This window comes from Rattus norvegicus, chromosome 11 (genome assembly GCF_021556685.1).
Source record: "Rattus norvegicus strain SHRSP/BbbUtx chromosome 11, alternate assembly SHRSP_T2T, whole genome shotgun sequence".
NCBI classification, from domain to species: domain Eukaryota; kingdom Metazoa; phylum Chordata; class Mammalia; order Rodentia; family Muridae; genus Rattus; species Rattus norvegicus.
Window position 1 is genome coordinate 68402897 of NC_141544.1, and position 20889 is coordinate 68423785.

The 20889-nt window shown below is 39.2% G+C and overlaps 1 protein-coding gene across 4 annotated transcripts in view; it reads left to right on the top strand.

Moving 5' to 3' along the window:
* The window catches only part of Cd96 (CD96 molecule), an 81747-nt gene that overhangs the window by 887 nt on the left and 59971 nt on the right, over positions 1-20889 (top strand). For 2 of the 4 annotated variants that reach the window (XM_087576758.1, NM_001025032.1), the window contains 2 exon segments: positions 1350-1706; positions 11529-11647. In XM_087576758.1, the coding sequence (XP_087432884.1) occupies positions 1350-1706; positions 11529-11647 (476 nt within the window). 4 annotated transcript variants of the gene reach the window in all.

Here is a 20889-nt window from a genome sequence, read left to right on the forward strand (position 1 = left end):
CCAATCAGAGTTCTTTATGACCATGAGGAACAGAACCTGAAAGGCCCATTTCAAAATGGAAGGAGAAAAGTTTAGTTCTGAACACCACGGTACAAGAGTAGTATTGAAAGCCTGAATTTCTAAAGAATTATCTATGTATGACTACGATGATTGTAAGAGTTTCTGAATCAAAGACACATTGGAACTAGTGATCTAGATAGGCTCAGAGGCATGCTATTGGAGAATCACTCCTAGGGAGTTACATTCAGATGTGTAACCTCTGTCTACACACACTGTGTGCATCCACAAACCTATAATAATTCCTAACCATCGAGTGCCTTTGTTTCTTCTCAACAACTTGTCATCTTTTTATCCATTCCCTTTGTGAGCTCTGGGGGACTTGTCACAATAATGTATCACTTCTGTAATGGTAAATTCTAAAGGGGCATCTGAAGCATTTCTGAAGACACATCAAAGGCTCAGTGCCGAACAAATTTTGAGTGGTCTGTTCCCTGCAGTCAGGTTGCTGATGAGAGAAGCCTTTATTTCTAGCATTTCATGAGATGGTTAGAGATGATACCCTAGGGAACATCGACCTGAGGCATCTGCTCCTTTCTCCTTGGGAGACATAACTACATGGAGATGAAGGTCCCTTCATCCTCAGAGAGAATGAATGTCAAGTTTCTTACTCTACTGAGCCAGACTGAATGCAGGAGGCAGTTTGGAGTAATAAAGTTCATGTTAAAGAAAAAGTGCAGGTGTGACTAATTGTGAAGAGAATTCATGTTCTCTTAAGGGAGTGCATCTCTGAATACTTCTTTTCTCACTGCTTCTCTTTCCTTTTTGATAAGTAAAGAAAGACAACAACATTATCTTTTGGAGCATGAAGATTAAAAAGATAGCACATATAAAAGCCTCTTTTAAACATAATATCTTAAAATACAAGCCACTTTATTGTAAAAAACTTGAAAATAAAGTTTGAAAAGAAAACTATTATACTTAGACTAGTTATTACAGATGTTGATGCAGAAAGGTCAACAATATTCATGTATTATGTGAACAGCTTCATGCTAAGTTTGCTGAGGCACTTCTGTCTTTAAACAGGCCTAATTTATGGGGCTGAAGAGGGAGTTAAACAATTAAGAGCACGCTGCTGCTCTTATAGTTTGGTTCCCAGAACCCACATCTGGCAGCTAATACCTAGCTGTAACTCCAGTTTCTGAGTTCTGTGGATCTGTGGGTATCTATGTGCGTGAACATTCATGCGCACGCGCGCACACACTCATGCACTCACACAGGCACGCATCGAGACCTAAAAGACCATTCCAAGGGAATAATGCAAACTGATTATTCATATCCTTCCTTTCTAGGAGCATGGGAAGAACTATTCAATGCTGGAGATAACAACGTGTATGCTCTGCCTGGTTCTGATGTCAACTTGACCTGCCAAACAATGGAGAAAGACTTAATGGTTCAGATGCAGTGGTCCAAGGTCACAGATGAGATTGATATGATTGTTGTTTATCATCCCCAATATGGCTTCCACTATATGCAGGGGGTTGCCTGTGAGTCACGAGTGGCTGCGGTAGAAACTCTGAAGGATGCAACGAAATGGACTCTGAACTTAAGGAATATCTCTTCCAGCCTCAGTGGAAAGTATGAGTGCAGCTTCACTATGTATCCAACAGGCACCAAGACTATAGTCTACAACCTCATTGTGGAACCCTGTAAGTATAATTTACCTAAGGAAGGACTTTCATGTACCTTTCATTCATTTAGGAAATACACAAAGACAACAGGCACATTCTAGATTTGGTATTGAACATGCAAAGACTTAGCAGAAAGAAAACTTGTCTGATAATGGAAAGTAGCAACAGATCAAATAATGCCCTAGATAAATGTAAAGTCACAACAGTGGTAAGTGTTAATAACAAGGACTACAGTAGTTGAGAGCATAGCAGAGACTGGGGAAATGGTCACTGTGAAAGAAACACCTAAATTGAAGAATGAGGAATGAGTAGTCGTCAATGCATTTTAGAAAAGGTAGAGGTTGTGAGTGACCTAGAAATGTGGTGGGGACCACCATGGGAAATGTTTTGCAAAGTTTAAGAAAATGAGTTGTGCAAGTATGGATACAGTAGAGACACAGTGAGCACAAGATCATGCCAGACTTTGTTGGCAATGTTCGAGTCTATGACGTCTACATAAGAGTCATAAAAAGAAATGCTTTTTTCCCCAAAAGAGTTTAAGATCACGTTTGTAGTTTGATTGTGTTCATGTTATAAAGAGATGACCCTGGCTTCAGTATGAGAATGCCCTTACAGTGGACAAGAGAAGATGATGTGAACATATTAAAAGATCAATTTCAGCTGTCCAGAAGAAATGTAATGACACTCAGGTAGATATGAAAGGGAATGTATACATTTTATATATTGAGTATAGAGTACACATGACTTGATCATAGAGTGGATGTATGATGAAAATAGAGTGAAGAGGAAGACACTTAAAAGGCAACATTGGATTTCTGCTGTGTGTACCTGTATGGTGGTGACAGCAGCTGGGATACAAGATGAAGGAAGTGGAGTGACTTTGTGAGTGAATTTACTAACGTGAATCGGGATATTTACCATAGGGCGGAGAAATGGGCCATTGAAGCTCCTGAACATTCAGGAACATTCAGATGGTTCAGGTTTCAAGGCCTGCATTCATGATGAAGCCCTGAATGTAAGCTTTATGGCCATTCTGCCTAGAAATGATGCTGGTTTGGAACCTGTCTTCTAAGTTCTCTGAGCCTGTTTCAGAAACTGTCCTTTTAATACCTGTTCTACATGACCCAGTTCTAAAGTAAAATGATTTCTATTCCTACTAATGAGAAGAGATGAATAAATAAAATACAGCAAATGAGAAGGGCACTGGAAATTGAATGTTTGAAACTCAGAAGGGAAATAGCCTGGTAATATAATAAAAGATTAACAAAAACTTGCTCAGGAAAGGCTTGCTGTAGGGTACTATTATCTTGATAATTAAATAAGGTAATTGGTTAAAAGCACTTACTACAGTTTCTATCAAAAGGTACAAGTTTGGCTATAGAGATGTCTCAGCAGTTAAAAGCACTTGTTTTTCTTACAAAGGACCTAAATTCAATTCACAGTATTTATATGATGGCTTATAGCCATCTCTAACTCCAATTTTGGGGGACCTGATGCTTTCTTCTGACCTCCTCAGGCACCAGGCACAGGCAAACATTCATATACATAAAATAACAAATAAATCAAAATAGTAGTAGTAGTAGTAGTAGTAGCAGCAGCAGCAGCAGCAGCAGCAATACAGGGAGTAACTTTATTTCTTAATTCATATTAAAAAGATTTAAAACTTTATGGAGTGGTCTAATTTGGAATTCAATGAGATATTGTCAGACCTTAACACAAGTACACCTTGACTTTAGATTTAGACATAGTTTTGGTATATTGTATCAATCCCAATAGATTATTCTATTACATCTCTGAGGATCTGATCAATACTTCATTGAGAAGTAGCCACATGGTTGTATCTGCTATGACTGTACTTAAAAACCTACCACCATCCATCTTCTGGACAACTGGGGTATATACTGTAAAAGAGATGATATATTATAGTTCCAATGAAGCCAAGAGTGGAAAAGAGGTAGTATTCAGAAGTGAGTGACGTTGACTTTAAGAAAAGAGAGAGCAATACAAGGCAGTTAAGTTTGTAACTACTTCAGCTGTCAATAGTTGGAGAATCAGAGCCAAATTCATGTTTCCTGTGGTTGGAAATTTCTTCTTTCTGAGCTTTTGCTGTTGATCCTCCATATCAGATGGGAAACAACAGTGTTAAATACAAAGTGTTAGTATTGAGTATCCGGTACAAAAGGATCACAATCTATTAAAGAATAAAAACAAAGAAGAGGAGAAACAAAGTAGATATGAAACCCAAGACTTAAAATGGAGCTGAGGAGTTGCTAGAAGAGTAGAGGACGTGCCTGTTCTCCCTGACAGTGTGAACAAGTCCCCACCCAATGGCATGTTATCTTCCCACTGTACCTTCTGCAAGACATTCATGTTGCTACGGCAGATGAGTAAGCAAGCCACACATATGGAGTGTAAAAAACGCATGAAGACCATGAACCAGTGTAAACTGGAGTGATACGTGAGAGACTAGGAGACTCAAGGGTGGGGAGGTTCATCACCTCTTCCTGTTTTCTTTCTCTTGCCATCTGAGTCATTCTTTCTGGCCATTTATAAAACCAGAAGTGCCTAAATCCTGTTCTTGTGTCCCCTGAGGGCTCAAGGAAGAAAGGCAGCTAGTTGATCCCTTCTCATAATATTTTGTCCCCATGTGTCTTAGTGGGTGCAGAAGCTGTGGATATAAAAGGAAATATGATGAATAATTAATTTAGTATTTGCTTCATTTTCATTTCAACTTAATATGTTTCTCCCTGAATCAGGAGTCTTAGAGTTATTTGAAGGAACATAGCTCCCTGAGTTAGTCCTTGGTTTATAATAATCTACGTTTAGAAAATTTGAGTTCTACTCGGTCTATGGTACTTCAGGTAGTACATTCCTAGCATATGAAATGTAGTTATTATAATGAATTGTAAGAGTACAGCATGGCTTAATTTCCCAAATTGCAATCAAAGCCCAGAGGTTGCTAATGTTGCCAAAAGCAAGATTGGTAGAGAAAGAATTAGATAAAGATGTAGCACTAATACACGCAGTAGAAATAGGTGGGTTTGTATCGTAGCTCAGTGGGTGCCCAGCATGGGGGAGGCACGGAGTTCCATCACCAGCATCACAAGGAAAAGAGGAGTTGATGATAGCCATGGATAGGAACGTTCCAACCTTGGAAACATAATGGTGAACAATTGTAGTTGCTTGCACAAGACCAAACCAGTCAACATTCCAGCATGCATGGGGACAGCCGCGCAAGCTCCCACTCAGCTGAGAAGATACTACGGGAGACAGTTTTCTTTAAAATTCTGGGCCTTGATATATAGATCATACTTCAGTGAATGTCTCCACACCTATATGTAGATATGAGAGCACAAATTGGGCCCTTGGTTAGAAAAATAATTTAGAAGAGGGCACAAACATGAGAAAGGATGTGGGAGGTGGATCGGGGAGGTGCAGGGAATGAAAATAATTAAGACACGACACTGTATGTGTCTATAAATTTTGCAAAAAACATTTAAATTTATTTGAATATTAACAAATATTGTTATATTAACATTAACAAATCAATAAAATATTATCGAAAAATAAGTGATCACATAGCAGTTTCAGAACTATAGAGAAGGATCATTAAAGGGTAGAAATGTGGGCAGGCACTAAATAGTGACAGTGTATGAAAACAGGCAAGCCAAAGGATATAGCATTGTAAATTCTAAGCTTATCACCATTTTCCTTTTAAAATATAAAGATGTCAGTAAAGAAAGAAAATTCAGTTCTGATAAGCTAAGTCTTACCTAGGTGGATAAGCTCTCAGTTGACTAATTTGTCATTGAACCTGAATACTGACTTTCATCAGTGTCCTTGTTGTGTGTGGTCTTTGTCCAACACATAGATTTCAAGAGATTATATTGCTGAGTATAAGAGACTGTGGGTTACAGCCAGAATACAGCAAATATAGAGGCGAATGCCAGCAGCAAACCACTGAACTGAGAATAGGTCCCCTATTGAAGGAATCAGAGAAAGAACTGGAAGAGCTTGAAGGGGCTCGAGACCCCAAAAGTACAACAATGCCAAGCAACCAGAGCTTCCAGGGACTAAGCCACTACCTAAAGACTATACATGGACTGACCCTGGACTCTGACCCCATAGGTAGCAATGAATATCCTAGTAAGAGCACCAGTGGAAGGGGAAGCCCTGGGTCCTGCTAAGACTGAACCCACAGTGAACTAGTCTATGGGGGGAGGGCGGCAATGGGGGGAGGGTTGGGAGGGGAACACCCATAAGGAAGGGGAGGGGGGAGGGGGATGTTTGCCCGGAAACCGGGAAAGGGAATAACACTCGAAATGTATATAAGAAATACTCAAGTTAATAAAAAAAAAAAAAAAAAAAAAAAGAGACTGTGGGTTAGATGTGATGATGTGGGATGCGGACAAGAGAGCCTATCTTGAAGCATCTCCAAGCCTAGTAGAACACATATATCAATTAAATGTTAAACAACAACAGTGAGTTCTGGTGTAGGAGCTGTATAACAAAAAGGTGTCCTGGGGAATTCAGGAACCATTTCCTAGGGCCCTCCCATACCTTGGAGCCATTATTAACTAAGACTGGAGGACCCAGAAATTACTATTAGCAAACAGACTATGCGCAGACTCTGTGGTGCAGAAACCACATTAACCATGGGATTCTAAAAAGGATGACGACTAGGCAAAAAGAATGCAGTTAAAGCAACTGAAAGCAAGGCAGGTCAACAAGATTAGCGTAGTCAGGAACCATAGAAACTAATTGAAGTGGATTTCTTTAACACTTTTCTTTTTGCGTTTCAAATACGAGGTGTGTTTTTATTTGTTTTGTGTTTTGTTGTTGTCTAGGGAATGAACTGAGGAAGGATAGTTTAAGTCCAACCAAGTTAGAAAATCGTATAATACCAGAAATGGAGAGGAGGCATGACGGCAACTCTGAGTAAGGGGCAGAGATTGATGGGGAGCAGTATCCAGATCAGGGCCATGTTTAAGTAGCTCACCCATAATATCTGCTGGTATAGTGCATTGTGGCAATTGAAATTCAAATCATGGAGCATGATATTTGGCTTTCAGAATGTGCGACTACTCGTACTCACTGTGTTAGGGGACGCTGGAATCTGACCAGATTGTTCAGACATCATGTGAGTTCTATTTCATATGTTTAATTTAGGTAGTAAGTTGAGAATAAGGACACACACACACACACAGCTGGCTATGTGTCCCTCAACTAGCACAGAAGCCTAAGTCAACCATTTTAGTACATTTTCAAAACATAGGGTACAACTGAATTTCTAGGTGTGAAAGAAACAATCTAGGCAGAGAAATCAAATGAGAAAAAACATGTGGTGCTTCAACCCAGAGCACAGAGATGAGTGGAGAGATATGTCTCCACAGGACAGCGAGGAGTAGATAAAAAGACAGACAAGAGCGAGAAGAGAGAACCAGATCACAGAAGCCTAGAAAGATAATTGCATAAAAGCAGCAGCCGTCAGTCCTGACACTTCTGGGAAGGCAAATGGTTATTGGATTGTATTTAGGAGCATGAAAGGTATTGACCACTTATTGGGGGCTTGTGTTGGTGGCATTAGGGAACAGAAAAGGAACCGGATGGAAGAAAGAGCAGAGAGTGGGAGACAGGGGAGGGGGAGTAGGGAGTGGGAGACAGGGCTGTGGGGACAGCATAATTGATGCAGCTTCTAGCCCCTGATCCATAGAAACAGAAAGAGTGCGAGTGTTGGATGAAGCTTTGTATTGGTGTTGTGGCGTGGGTGCTTTTAAATAATTCAAGGCACCTTACTATACTCCAAAGCCAATGGACAGAATCTACTTAAAAAGAATTAACAATATCAGAGTTTGTAAAAAAAAAATCAGCTGTGGTTTCTGAGACGATAGGGGGTACTTAGATCCATAACAGACAGTAAAACTCTTCAGAAATAGAGGATGCTTTTATAACGTTTGTAACAGCATACATTCATTACACATAGTTATGTTTCATCGTGATGTTTTATACACATATCTAATAATGTATGCTGATCATATTCACCCACATTGCCCTCTCTTGTCTCCCTCCTACTCCTGCTAGCAGCCTTTTTTCTTCCCAACTAGCCTCTTTTCTACCTTCGTGTCTTTACCAAACCCTTTTAAAAGTGTACTAGTTGGGAAGGGAAACAAGATGACTGCCGTTGAGTTCCAAGACTCCGGTTTTCTAGCATTGTTGTCGGATATTTTAGTACTTTCTATTGCTAATCTATTCCTCCAGGAAAGCTAAAAAGGTTGAAATAAGGTAAACACAGACACATCCGCCTAGACAGTAATTATGTAATTCTGAATGTCAGAGAGAAAGTAGCACATAAAATAAGTAAAGCACAGAAGCAGAAAAAACAAACAAAGAAAAAACTCATTCCTCATGGAGCACCCAGAAAACAATCAAAAATATCTCTCACCAGTAACACCAGGGATCAGAAGACTTGTCCAAAATACTAAAATGAGCCACAGTCCACCAAGAGGTTCTATATTTACTGAAATTATCCACTTAATGTATAAGAACTGAAATAAACTACCATAAGTATATCTGTTCTCTTATATCCTAGGATTTGAGTGTAACCTCTTTTAATTACAGAGGCCAAGCATTGGGAATGGATAAAGTCACTGGAGTTGGGTTCTCATGCTAGCAACACTTATAAGACATCTAGACTACCATCTTCAATGTTCTCTACCCAGAGATGTACTTTCTCAGTCAATCTAAAATATGTGGACACCTTACATCAGTCCCCAGACTACTGTTCCTAGGTCGTCTGCACTAACTGTTATGCTGGACATTAGTACAACACCCCAGGCTGGCCAGTGAAAGTAAAATGTATTCTCTCACAGTTCTGGAGGTACGAAAGCTAAAACCAAGTCCCGAGTGTGCAGCAGTGACTCTGGGTAGGAGAAAAGAATTGCTGACTTTTGCAGATGGCTTTATGCTGGTAAAGTATTTCTCCATGACCGAGGGTGCAGGTGACAAAGTGAAGAGTCATAGGTGTCAAGACTGAGCATTACTTCTCTTTTGATGGAGGCAATAGAAGTTTTACAAGAAAAATATCTTTTTTCATTTCATGTCAATGCTCAGGGGTATTAAATTTTAGTGTTTTTTGTCCAATTTTGTACTTGTCTTTTATTTTCCTAATGGACCTCTTTTTTCCCCTGTAAGCCAGTCTCTCTCTGTCATACCTATTCATTTTCTAGACCTTGATTGTGTACCCACTAGAACTCTCATAAGTACCTAGTTCCTTATAGCAATTATTAGTCAATAATCAGCACTAACTGTGAGGCTTTCTGTAGTCATTTTTTATTTCAAATAAATTTTTAAATTATGGTTTTCATCATTTGTGCCATTCTCTCTCTCTCTCTCTCTCTCTCTCTCTCTCTCTCTCTCTCTCTCTCTCTGTGTGTGTGTGTGTGTGTGTGTGTGCGCTCACGCACGCATGTGTACCATATTATTTGAGTATCTTATTTTAAAAATATTTAAATATTGTTCTCATTTGATTTGTAAAATTTCTCTCAGTACATCAGCTCTTGTGCATATATAGCTTCAGCCTTGCTCTAAATTCATCTCGTTCCGAGCCTGATTTTTGAAAATGATTTTGACTAGCACCGGCTATCTCTCACGAGTCATCTTTTCTTTGGTGAACTCATTTATCGGTCTTTTCAATTTTTCTACAGTTTATATCGTCTTTATTCTTTCATCTCCTTTTGAATAATGAAGTTGTAGCCCTATTTATGTATGTGTGGACTCGTTGGCACTCTGCTTTTATTGTCACGTTAATGCTATTTTATCCTCTGGCCCTTTTCTCACTGTAGCTTAACAGCTCATCCTACCACAATCATCCTTCCATTGCTTAAGTGTATGCTTATCCTTACCATGGAAGTCAGCCTGGCTGGCTCCTCTGCAACCATTTTTGTATCCAAAGCCGAGTCCATTGTCTTTGAGGTATCCCACAATGCACTGCGGGACTGTTGGGATGGGCTTCCTTTCCTTTTGTCTCCCACTTTTATCTGAATTTCCTCTTTGATTTCCCAGATTGGATCCATCTCATTTAATCTGAATTCTTCCTCTAAGGGTTTCTTCACAGCACTGAAGACATTCCATGGGCCCCATCTGTCACCAGATGGGGGACCTTTTCTCTTCCTCAAGAAGAAACTGGTAATTGGAGCCCTTTCCCCATCTCTGCTGCTGTTCTCAGATTAGTCAGCCTGTCTGTGAAGTGATCAACCACGGGGGCCGGGGTGGATTTCTCTGTTCTAAAGCCCGTAGGAAGCTGTCCACTTTCCTCTTTTCTTTTTGAACAGTTGCCATTACCTGGTCTACTAGTTTGTTCCCATTCTTATGTTGTAGCTTAATGTTCTTGAATATATTCTCTAGGTGATTTTAATTTACTTTCTCGGTTTGTCAAAGTTATATTTTAAAAAGTTATGGCCAGAATGAAACCAACTTCTAAAGTAAAGCTAGGTGTTATGACATACAGAGGCAATCCTTATTCCTGAAACCGGAAGACTGTGATGAATTTGAAGTACTAAGGAAGTCAGTGATATATAGCAATATCAAAAAATCAAATAATAAATAAAACCTACTACCACCATTTATAATAATAATAATATTGATAATAACAATATAAATTTCTAACAGTAAATTTTAGTGATGTACATTCAAACATTATTAGTGTATGAATTTATTTTCTTATCATCATAAATGATAATAACTGAATTACAATCTGTTTAAACTATCTTTAAGCAAAAACAATTTTAAAATGTTTCTAAATAAAGTTAAGTAGTAATAGAGGTGTAAAATGTGCTAAAATTTTGATGGTGCTATACAGATAACTCAAGTTGAAAATATTATGGTAATTAAGTTCCCATAATATTAATGGACAAGGACCTTCTAAAAATATATGGGTTTGGAGTAATGTAGAGGACTGTCCATATCTCTAGGTTCCATAACTACAACTTCAGATGGGGCACATTTGGAAACAAATTGCATGTATAATTAGCATGTACACTTTCTTTGGCCTAGTGGTAAAAACATAATAGACCTATTTGCTTGTCATTTACATTATCTCTATCATAAGTTATCTAGGGTACACTTGGCTCATATGGAATTTGAGTGCCTAAGGATTTTCTCCTGAGACCAAAGCCCTGCAGAATGAAGGGTGAGAAGTTTCTAGAGCAGTAAAACTACTCTGTTTACTGTAAGCACATATCATTATACACTAGTCAGGACCCACAGGGTGTACTTCATGGGATGCTACAGCATGCTGTGGGCTTTGGGAGCTAATGTTTTGTGAATGTAGGTTCATTTCTTATGATAGATGCACTACTCTTCTGCAAGATGCTGACAGCAGAAAACGCCATGTATATAGAGGAAAGAGGTATGTGCACATGGAAGTTATCAGGATTTTCTTCAGTTTTGTTGGGAACCTAAAACCGCCGTGAAAAAAAGTCCTGATAAACTTAAAATATAATTAGAAACTAGGTTATAAGACGTCATATTTTTTCTAATTGAGGACATGTAGCCTCAAGATGGATGGACTGACTTGGGGTTAAAGCAGAAGAGCATGTCAAATTCTGAGCGGGGTTGTTAAATAATTTTTCTGTGGGTTTTCAGTGATGAGTAATTGCCCAGGCTTCCCTTGGCTCAGTTTTGCCATTTAAACAATGAGGACTACAGTGGGGTTCTGCCTCTTTACTTCAGAGGTGTCTCGAAGATAGATGAATCTCTATTCCAAACTCTTTTTCGTCGCTTTGATAAAATGCACTTTGTATGCCGAGATCCATGAATCTTCCACCTTGTGCTTTGTTCCAGATACACAAGATGAACACAACCGTACAATAGAAATAGAGACAAATCGGACTCTGGAAATACCATGCTTTCAAAATACCTCCTCAGAAATTTCACCTAGGTTCACCTTTTCATGGTTGGTGGTAAGCGTTGCCCTTTTCAGTGAATAACTGTAATGATCTTTAAATATTAATGAGGTGAAATGAATAGCAAGTAATAATAGAGAAATACTTGATGAGACACAGGCATTATGCCAGTGGCTTTGGAAGGAAGTAAAGGGCCCCGAGGTGTCTTCTAACAAGGCAAGCAGCGATGTATGCAGTGGGACTCTGAAATTAGCTCCTAGAGGTAGATTTCTATTTCAAATTAGAAACCTGACCACGACTGCAAAAGAGACAAGGTATGGTGCTGCCCTAGTGAGGAACCACTTACAGAAGCCCTTGACCACAGATATTTGTTTTACAAATAACATTTATGGAGATATAGACCCCACTTCCCAAAACCTGCATTGCCACCCTCTTATGCTGTTTTAATCAAGAAATGCAAAACCAATTCAATGCTTACAAAATACAAGTATGGAGATAGTGCAGCAGTCAAGAGTGCTTACTGCTCTAACAGGGGGCACTAAAAAACACACCCTGCCTGCTGACCCCCATAAATGCCTACACACACACACACACACACACACAAATAAAACCAAATATCTTGTTTTAAAAACACATCTGTATATGGGAGAATCAGGCTTTGGAATGACTCGTCATTATTCAACTCTCTTCCTAAAGCAGGGGCTCCAGGCCTCTGGAAACCATGACCTTTAGAGACCACTACAAGTCACAAGAATAGAGACTTTTGAAGGATTTATTTATTTATTTATTTATTTATTTATTTATTTATTTATTTATTTATTTGGGGGTTGTGCGAAGTCAGAGGACAACTTGCCAGAGTCACTTCTCTTTTTCCACCCTGTAGTCCCAGGGACAGAACTCAGGCCGGCCACCTTTTCACCATGTTCGTACTAAACTGATGGTCTCTACATCTGTGCTGTTTGGGTGGTCGATGGGAGCCAGCTGGTTATGTGTCAGATCCTAAATAACCTATAAGTCTCCTTTATCTAGTAATGTCCTTCAAAGAAACTTGGAAGGTGGTATAAACATTTTCTATAGGTCCCATCCACACATTTAGAATAAATTAGGGCCAGGGAGGGTGCCAACCACTTAGAGAAGGAGGGTAATTCTAAAACATCAACAGACCCTCAAGCCAAACTGTCATTTTTAAAGACCAGATTGTAATAATGACAAACTGAGAGATCCCTTTGAGAGAGTCCTTCCTTCAAAGGGAATATTGTGTTGGCAATATGCTGATTAAATTCCCACTGTGCACTCTCCTTTTAAATGTCAAAATCTGTTTGCTTCACTGGCTTACAGCCGTGCTCTAACTACTGATGACTCTAGGATTTACTAAGTCTGGTGTGAAAATATCTAATGCCCCTATATTAAGAAATAGAAGAAGCTTCTCCAGTCATCATTGCTAAATGTCTTCAGAGGTCACACGAATTCTTACAAACAGGAAATAGTGTGGCTTTAAGTAAAAGGGTAAAGAGCAGAAATGATGAAGTTAAACTCAGCAGGACAGGAACCCGCCGTGCTGAGCCCAGAAACTCTTGAAGAGATACAAAGAAAAGGCCTCCTGCCCCGAGTGTTTCATTAAACCCTAAGAACAGTTCTGCAGACAAAAATCATCCAAGTCCCCAGAAAATAAAAGTCATGTTGTTGTGCATGTGGAATTCTGAAATCTAATTAACTCGGTTGTAAACCTCAGGGGGGAAGTTATTATTAGGATTCTCAATATCATTGAAAAATATATCTTCTATGCGTACATGGTCTCATGGTCAGCTATGGAAAGTGGAGCAGATCCTTTGCTTTGGGGGAGTTATATTTCAGGTCTGTACTACACTGAAGTCCATAGTCAGACACAGACACAGTGTGTGTCTAATGTTCAGTGGTCATGAGATAATTCAGTTACCTAAGAAAGCACAGGTCAACTTGTGAGCATTGATGTGAACAGTGGAATGATATATAAGAAATCAAGGACTATGTGGGAGTATTTGGGATATGGGTGGGTAGATAAGTGGCAAATTCTAATTTCGCTACTTAATTCCTAGGACACATACCAGCATCAGGGAAATCCTTCAGGCTTATTCTGGGAGTTTCGAAATGCATCCTAATATTCTGTTTTCATTACAAACTATCATCCTGTGATTTCCCACAGTATAAATTTTAATTCAATCCAATAAACAGATGTGAATCCGATGTGAGCGTTAGATGCTACAGGGATTGAAAACTATATTAGGGATATTTTCTATCATGTCATATGTTTTTAATAACATGTAAAAAAAAATTAGTAGTACTCAGGGAAAATAATTTATCGGATAAATCCAGAAAAGCTTTTTGAAAAGTTACATGGAACCACATAATACAAGACAGCTAATAGCAAAAGACAGACACATGTTGCAGCAAGATCCTGGAAATCATACAGACAAGTTAGTACTATACACTGGAGAATGTCTTAGGGAAATACTCTATCCCACAGTCAATGAACTAAACAGAGATCCTTCACCACCACTTACAAACTCACAGTGGATTGTGATATGATTTGATATGATCAAAATACACAGACTACATATATAAAATTCTCAAAGAATAAATAAGATGTTAAAAGAGCTTCAAATTTTTCTCTTTCAAACCAGGAAGGGTTGAAACAGGACGTTTAATAGTGTTTAAACATTTCATCCTATTTTTCTTTAGTTTTTGCGCTGTTTTATAATCGAGGAAGAAGCAGTGGTTTCAGATGCACATATGAAACCTTGTGATTTAGAAAATGCCTTCTCTCTTAACTGGTGGCAGCTGTACATCATTGTCCTGGATGTTTTCAAACTACAAAGTGTGTGTGAGTCAACTATGCTAGTGCCTGCCTTTAGACTCAACAGTTGGGAAGCAAAGGCAGGAAGATCTCTTATGAGTTCAAGGCCAGCCTGATCTACCAAGCAAGTTTCATGACAGACAGCCAGGGCTACAACAGGGTTAACAGCTAATGGTGGTAAGAAATATACTCAGCCTTTGCTCTGCAAATAGATGTAAAGAGTGTTGCAAGCAGACTGCTTTGACAGTGCTGGCAGGGTGGAGAGGATGTGGAGAGAATGTGAAGAATCGAGTAAACTAGAGATAGAGAAGCAGGAATCAATACAGTCGGCAATGACCACAAAAGAGCTCAGAGCACCCAACACCTGCTAAGTGCTCTGATCAATGCGGCCAGTGCTAACTCAGAGCTGGCTCCGGGCATCTGAAGCCAGCCAGAGACAAGACAGACCACTAAATGTAACAGCACCAACATCCCTCTGCAGAACTGGAAATCCTGATCCCACTACAAAAACTGACAAACCTCAATGGATGAATTTTAGCATTAGCTGCACTTGAAAGGAATATGTAGCAGTGATTTTCCATGACTTAATATGACCTATCCAGTCGCCACCACACTAGTTTTGCTACTAAATCATTGTACATAATTTAAATTCATATTCATATTCCTTCTTGGAGCCTTGAAGCCTTTGAGAGAAACTGATGTGTTCAAGTCCTTATTGGTTGTGCAACTAAGGGCTAAATTTTTTTTCTTTTTTTTTTTTTTTATTAACTTGAGTATTTCTTATATACATTTCAAGTGTTATTCCCTTTCCCGGTTTCCGGACAAACATCCCCCTCCCCCCTCCCCTTCCTTATGGGTGTTCCCCTCCCAACCCTCCCCCCATTGCCGCCCTACCCCCATAGTCTAGTTCACTGGGGGTTCAGTCTTAGCAGGACCCAGGGCTTCCCCTTCCACTGGTGCTCTTACTAGGATATTCATTGCTACCTATGGGGTCAGAGTCCAGGGTCAGTCCATGTATAGTCTTTAGGTAGTGGCTTAGTCCCTGGAAGCTCTGGTTGCTTGACATTGTTGTATTTTGGGGTCTCGAGCACCTTCAAGCTCTTTCAGTTCTTTCTCTGATTCCTTCAACGGGGGACCTATTCTCAGTTCAGTGGTTTGCTGCTGGCATTCGCCTCTCTATTTGCTGTATTCTGGCTGTGCCTCTCAGGAGCGATCTACATCCGGCTCCTGTCGGTCTGCACTTCTTTGCTTCATCCATCTTGTCTAATTGGGTGGCTGTATATGTATGGGCCACATGTGGGGCAGGCTCTGAATGGGTGTTCCTTCAGTCTCTGTTTTAATCTTTGCCTCTCCCTTCCCTGCCGAGGGTATTCTTTTTCCTCATTTAAAGAAGGAGTGAAGCATTCACATTTTGATCATCCGTCTTGAGTTTCGTTTGTTCTAGGGATCTAGGGTAATTCAAGCATTTGGGCTAATAGCCACTTATCAATGAGTGCATACCATGTATGTCTTTCTGTGATTGGGTTAGCTCACTCAGGATGATATTTTCCAGTTCCAACCATTTGCCTACGAATTTCATAAACTCGTTGTTTTTGATAGCTGAGTAATATTCCATTGTGTAGATGTACCACATTTTCTGTATCCATTCCTCTGTTGAAGGGGATCTGGGTTCTTTCCAGTTTCTGGCTATTATAAATAAGGCTGCGATGAACATAGTGGAGCACGTGTCTCTTTTATATGTTGAGGCATCTTTTGGGTATATGCCCAAGAGAGGTATAGCTGGATCCTCAGGCAGTTCAATGTCCAATTTTCTGAGGAACCTCCAGACTGATTTCCAGAATGGTTTTACCAGTCTGCAATCCCACCAACAATGGAGGAGTGTTCCTCTTTCTCCACATCCTCGCCAGCATCTGCTGTCACCTGAGTTTTTGATCTTAGCCATTCTCACTGGTGTGAGGTGAAATCTCAGGGTTGTTTTGATTTGCATTTCCCTTATGACTAAAGATGTTGAACATTTCTTTAGGTGTTTCTCAGCCATTCGGCATTCCTCAGCTGTGAATTCTTTGTTTAGCTCTGAACCCCATTTTTTAATAGGGTTATTTGTTTCCCTGCGGTCTAACTTCTTGAGTTCTTTGTATATTTTGGATATAAGGCCTCTATCTGTTGTAGGATTGGTAAAGATCTTTTCCCAATCTGTTGGTTGCCGTTTTGTCCTAACCACAGTGTCCTTTGCCTTACAGAAGCTTTGCAGTTTTATGAGATCCCATTTGTCGATTCTTGATCTTAGAGCATAAGCCATTGGTGTTTTGTTCAGGAAATTTTTTCCAGTGCCCATGTGTTCCAGATGCTTCCCTAGTTTTTCTTCTATTAGTTTGAGTGTGTCTGGTTTGATGTGGAGGTCCTTGATCCACTTGGACTTAAGCTTTGTACAGGGTGATAAGCATGGATCGATCTGCATTCTTCTACATGTTGCCCTCCAGTTGAACCAGCACCATTTGCTGAAAATGCTATCTTTTTTCCATTGGATGGTTTTGGCTCCTTTGTCAAAAATCAAGTGACCATAGGTGTGTGGGTTCATTTCTGGGTCTTCAATTCTATTCCATTGGTCTATCTGTCTGTCTCTGTACCAATACCATGCAGTTTTTATCACTATTGCTCTGTAATACTGCTTGAGTTCAGGGATAGTGATTCCCCCTGAAGTCCTTTTATTGTTGAGGATAGCTTTAGCTATCCTGGGGTTTTTGTTATTCCAGATGAATTTGCAAATTGTTCTGTCTAACTCTTTGAAGAATTGGATTGGTATTTTGATGGGGATTGCATTGAATCTGTAGATTGCTTTTGGTAAAATGGCCATTTTTACTATATTAATCCTGCCAATCCATGAGCATGGGAGATCTTTCCATCTTCTGAGGTCTTCTTCAATTTCTTTCCTCAGTGTCTTGAAGTTCTTATTGTACAGATCTTTTACTTGCTTGGTTAAAGTCACACCGAGGTACTTTATATTATTTGGGTCTATTATGAAGGGTGTCGTTTCCCTAATTTCTTTTTTGGCTTGTTTCTCTTTTGTATAGAGGAAGGCAACTGATTTATTTGAGTTAATTTTATACCCAGCCACTTTGCTGAAGTTGTTTATCAGCTTTAGTAGTTCTCTGGTGGAACTTTTGGGATCACTTAAATATACTATCATGTCGTCTGCAAATAGTGATATTTTGACCTCTTCTTTTCCGATCTGTATCCCCTTGATCTCCTTTTGTTGTCTGATTGCTCTGGCTAGAACTTCAAGAACTATATTGAATAAGTAGGGAGAGAGTGGGCAGCCTTGTCTAGTCCCTGATTTTAGTGGGATTGCTTCAAGTTTCTCTCCATTTAGTTTAATGTTAGCAACTGGTTTGCTGTATATGGCTTTTACTATGTTTAGGTATGGGCCTTGAATTCCTATTCTTTCCAGGACTTTTATCATGAAGGGGTGTTGAATTTTGTCAAATGCTTTCTCAGCATCTAATGAAATGATCATGTGGTTCTGTTCTTTCAGTTTGTTTATATGATGGATCACGTTGATGGTTTTCCGTATATTAAACCATCCCTGCATGCCTGGGATGAAGCCTACTTGATCATGGTGGATGATTGTTTTGATGTGCTCTTGAATTCGGTTTGCCAGAATTTTATTGAGTATTTTTGCGTCGATATTCATAAGGGAAATTGGTCTGAAGTTCTCTTTCTTTGTTGTGTCTTTGTGTGGTTTAGGTATAAGAGTCATTGTGGCTTCGTAGAAGGAATTCGGTAGGGCTCCATCTGTTTCAATTTTGTGGAATAGTTTGGATAATATTGGTATGAGGTCTTCTATGAAGGTTTGATAGAATTCTGCACTAAACCCGTCTGGACCTGGGCTCTTTTTGGTTGGGAGAACTTTAATGACTGCTTCTATTTCCTTAGGAGTTATGGGGTTGTTTAACTGGTTTATCTGTTCCTGATTTAACTTCGATACCTGGTATCTGTCTAGGAAATTGTCCATTTCCTGAAGATTTTCAAATTTTGTTGAATATAGGTTTTTATAGTAAGATCTGATGATTTTTTGAATTTCCTCCGAATCTGTAGTTATGTCTCCCTTTTCATTTCTGATTTTGTTAATTTGGACACACTCTCTGTGTCCTCTCGTTAGTCTGGCTAAGAGTTTATCTATCTTGTTGATTTTCTCAAAGAACCAACTTTTGGTTCTGTTGATTCTTTCTATGGTCCTTTTTGTTTCTACTTGGTTGATTTCAGCTCTGAGTTTGATTATTTCCTGCCTTCTACTCCTCCTGGGTGTATTTGCTTCTTTTTGTTCTAGAGCTTTTAGGTGTGCTGTCAAGCTGCTGACATATGCTCTTTCCTGTTTCTTTCTGCAGGCACTCAGCGCTATGAGTTTTCCTCTTAGCACAGCTTTCATTGTGTCCCATAAGTTTGAGTATGTTGTATCTTCATTTTCATTAAATTCTAAAAAGTTTTTAATTTCTTTCTTTATTTCTTCCTTGACCAGGTTATCATTGAGTAGAGCATTGTTCAATTTCCACGTATATGTGGGCATTCTTCCCTTATTGTTATTAAAGACCAGTTTTAGGCCGTGGTGGTCCGATAGCACGCATGGGATTATTTCTATCTTTCTGTACCTGTTGAGGCCCGTTTTTTGACCAATTATATGGTCAATTTTGGAGAAAGTACCATGAGGAGCTGAGAAGAAGGTATATCCTTTTGCTTTAGGATAGAATGTTCTATAAATATCCGTTAAGTCCATTTGGCTCATGACTTCTCTTAGTCTGTCTACATCTCTGTTTAATTTCTGTTTCCATGATCTGTCCATTGATGAGAGTGGGGTGTTGAAATCTCCCACTATTATTGTGTGAGGTGCAATGTGTGTTTTGAGCTTTAGTAAGGTTTCTTTTACGTATGTAGGTGCCCTTGTATTTGGGGCATAGATATTTAGGATTGAGAGTTCATCTTGGTGGATTTTTCCTTTGATGAATATGAAGTGTCCTTCCTTATCTTTTTTGATGACTTTTAGTTGGAAATTAATTTTATTTGATATTAGAATGGCTACTCCAGCTTGCTTCTTCTGACCATTTGCTTGGAAAGTTGTTTTCCAGCCTTTCACTCTGAGGTAGTGTCTGTCTTTGTCTCTGAGGTGTGTTTCCTGTAGGCAGCAGAATGCAGGGTCCTCGTTGCGTATCCAGTTTGTTAATCTATGTCTTTTTATTGGGGAGTTGAGGCCATTGATGTTGAGAGATATTAAGGAATAGTGATTATTGCTTCCCGTTATATTCATATTTGGATGTGAGGTTATGTTTGTGTGCTTTCATTCTCTTTGTTTTGTTGCCAAGACGATTAGTTTCTTGCTTCTTCTAGGGTATAGCTTGCCTCCTTATGTTGGGCTTTACCATTTATTATCCTTTGTAGTGCTGGACTTGTAGAAAGATATTGTATAAATTTGGTTTTGTCATGGAATATCTTGGTTTCTCCATCAATGTTAATTGAGAGTTTTGCTGGATACAGTAACCTGGGCTGGCATTTGTGTTCTCTTAGGGTCTGTATGACATCAGTCCAGGATCTTCTGGCCTTCATAGTTTCTGGCGAGAAGTCTGGTGTGATTCTAATAGGTCTGCCTTTATATGTTACTTGACCTTTTTCCCTTACTGCTTTTAATATTCTTTCTTTATTTTGTGCGTTTGGTGTTTTGACAATTATGTGACGGGAGGTGTTTCTTTTCTGGTCCAATCTATTTGGAGTTCTGTAGGCTTCTTGTCTGTCTATGGGTATCTCTTTTTTTAGGTTAGGGAAGTTTTCTTCTATGATTTTGTTGAAGATATTTACTGGTCCTTTGAGCTGGGAGTCTTCACTCTCTTCTATACCTATTATCCTTAGGTTTGATCTTCTCATTGAGTCCTGGATTTCCTGTATGTTTTGGACCAGTAGCTTTTTCCGCTTTACATTATCTTTGACAGTTGAGTCAATGATTTCTATGGAATCTTCTGCTCCTGAGATTCTCTCTTCCATCTCTTGTATTCTGTTGGTGAAGCTTGTATCTACAGCTCCTTGTCTCTTCTTTTGGTTTTCTATATCCAGGGTTGTTTCCATGTGTTCTTTCTTGATTGCTTCTATTTCCATTTTTAATTCCTTCAACTGTTTGGTTGTGTTTTCCTGGAATTCTTTCAGGGATTTTTGTGTCTCCTCTCTATGGGCTTCTACTTGTTTATTTATGTTTTCCTGGAACTCTTTCAGGCATTTTTGTGATTCCTCTCTGTAGGCTTCTACTTGTTTATTTATGTTTTCCTGGAATTCTTTCAGGCATGTTTGCGATTCCTCTCTGTAGGCTTCTAGTTGTTCTCTAAGGGAGTTCTTCACGTCTTTCTTGAAGTCCTCCAGCATCATGATCAAAAATGATTTTGAAACTAAATCTTGCTTTTCTGGTGTGTTTGGATATTCCATGTTTGTT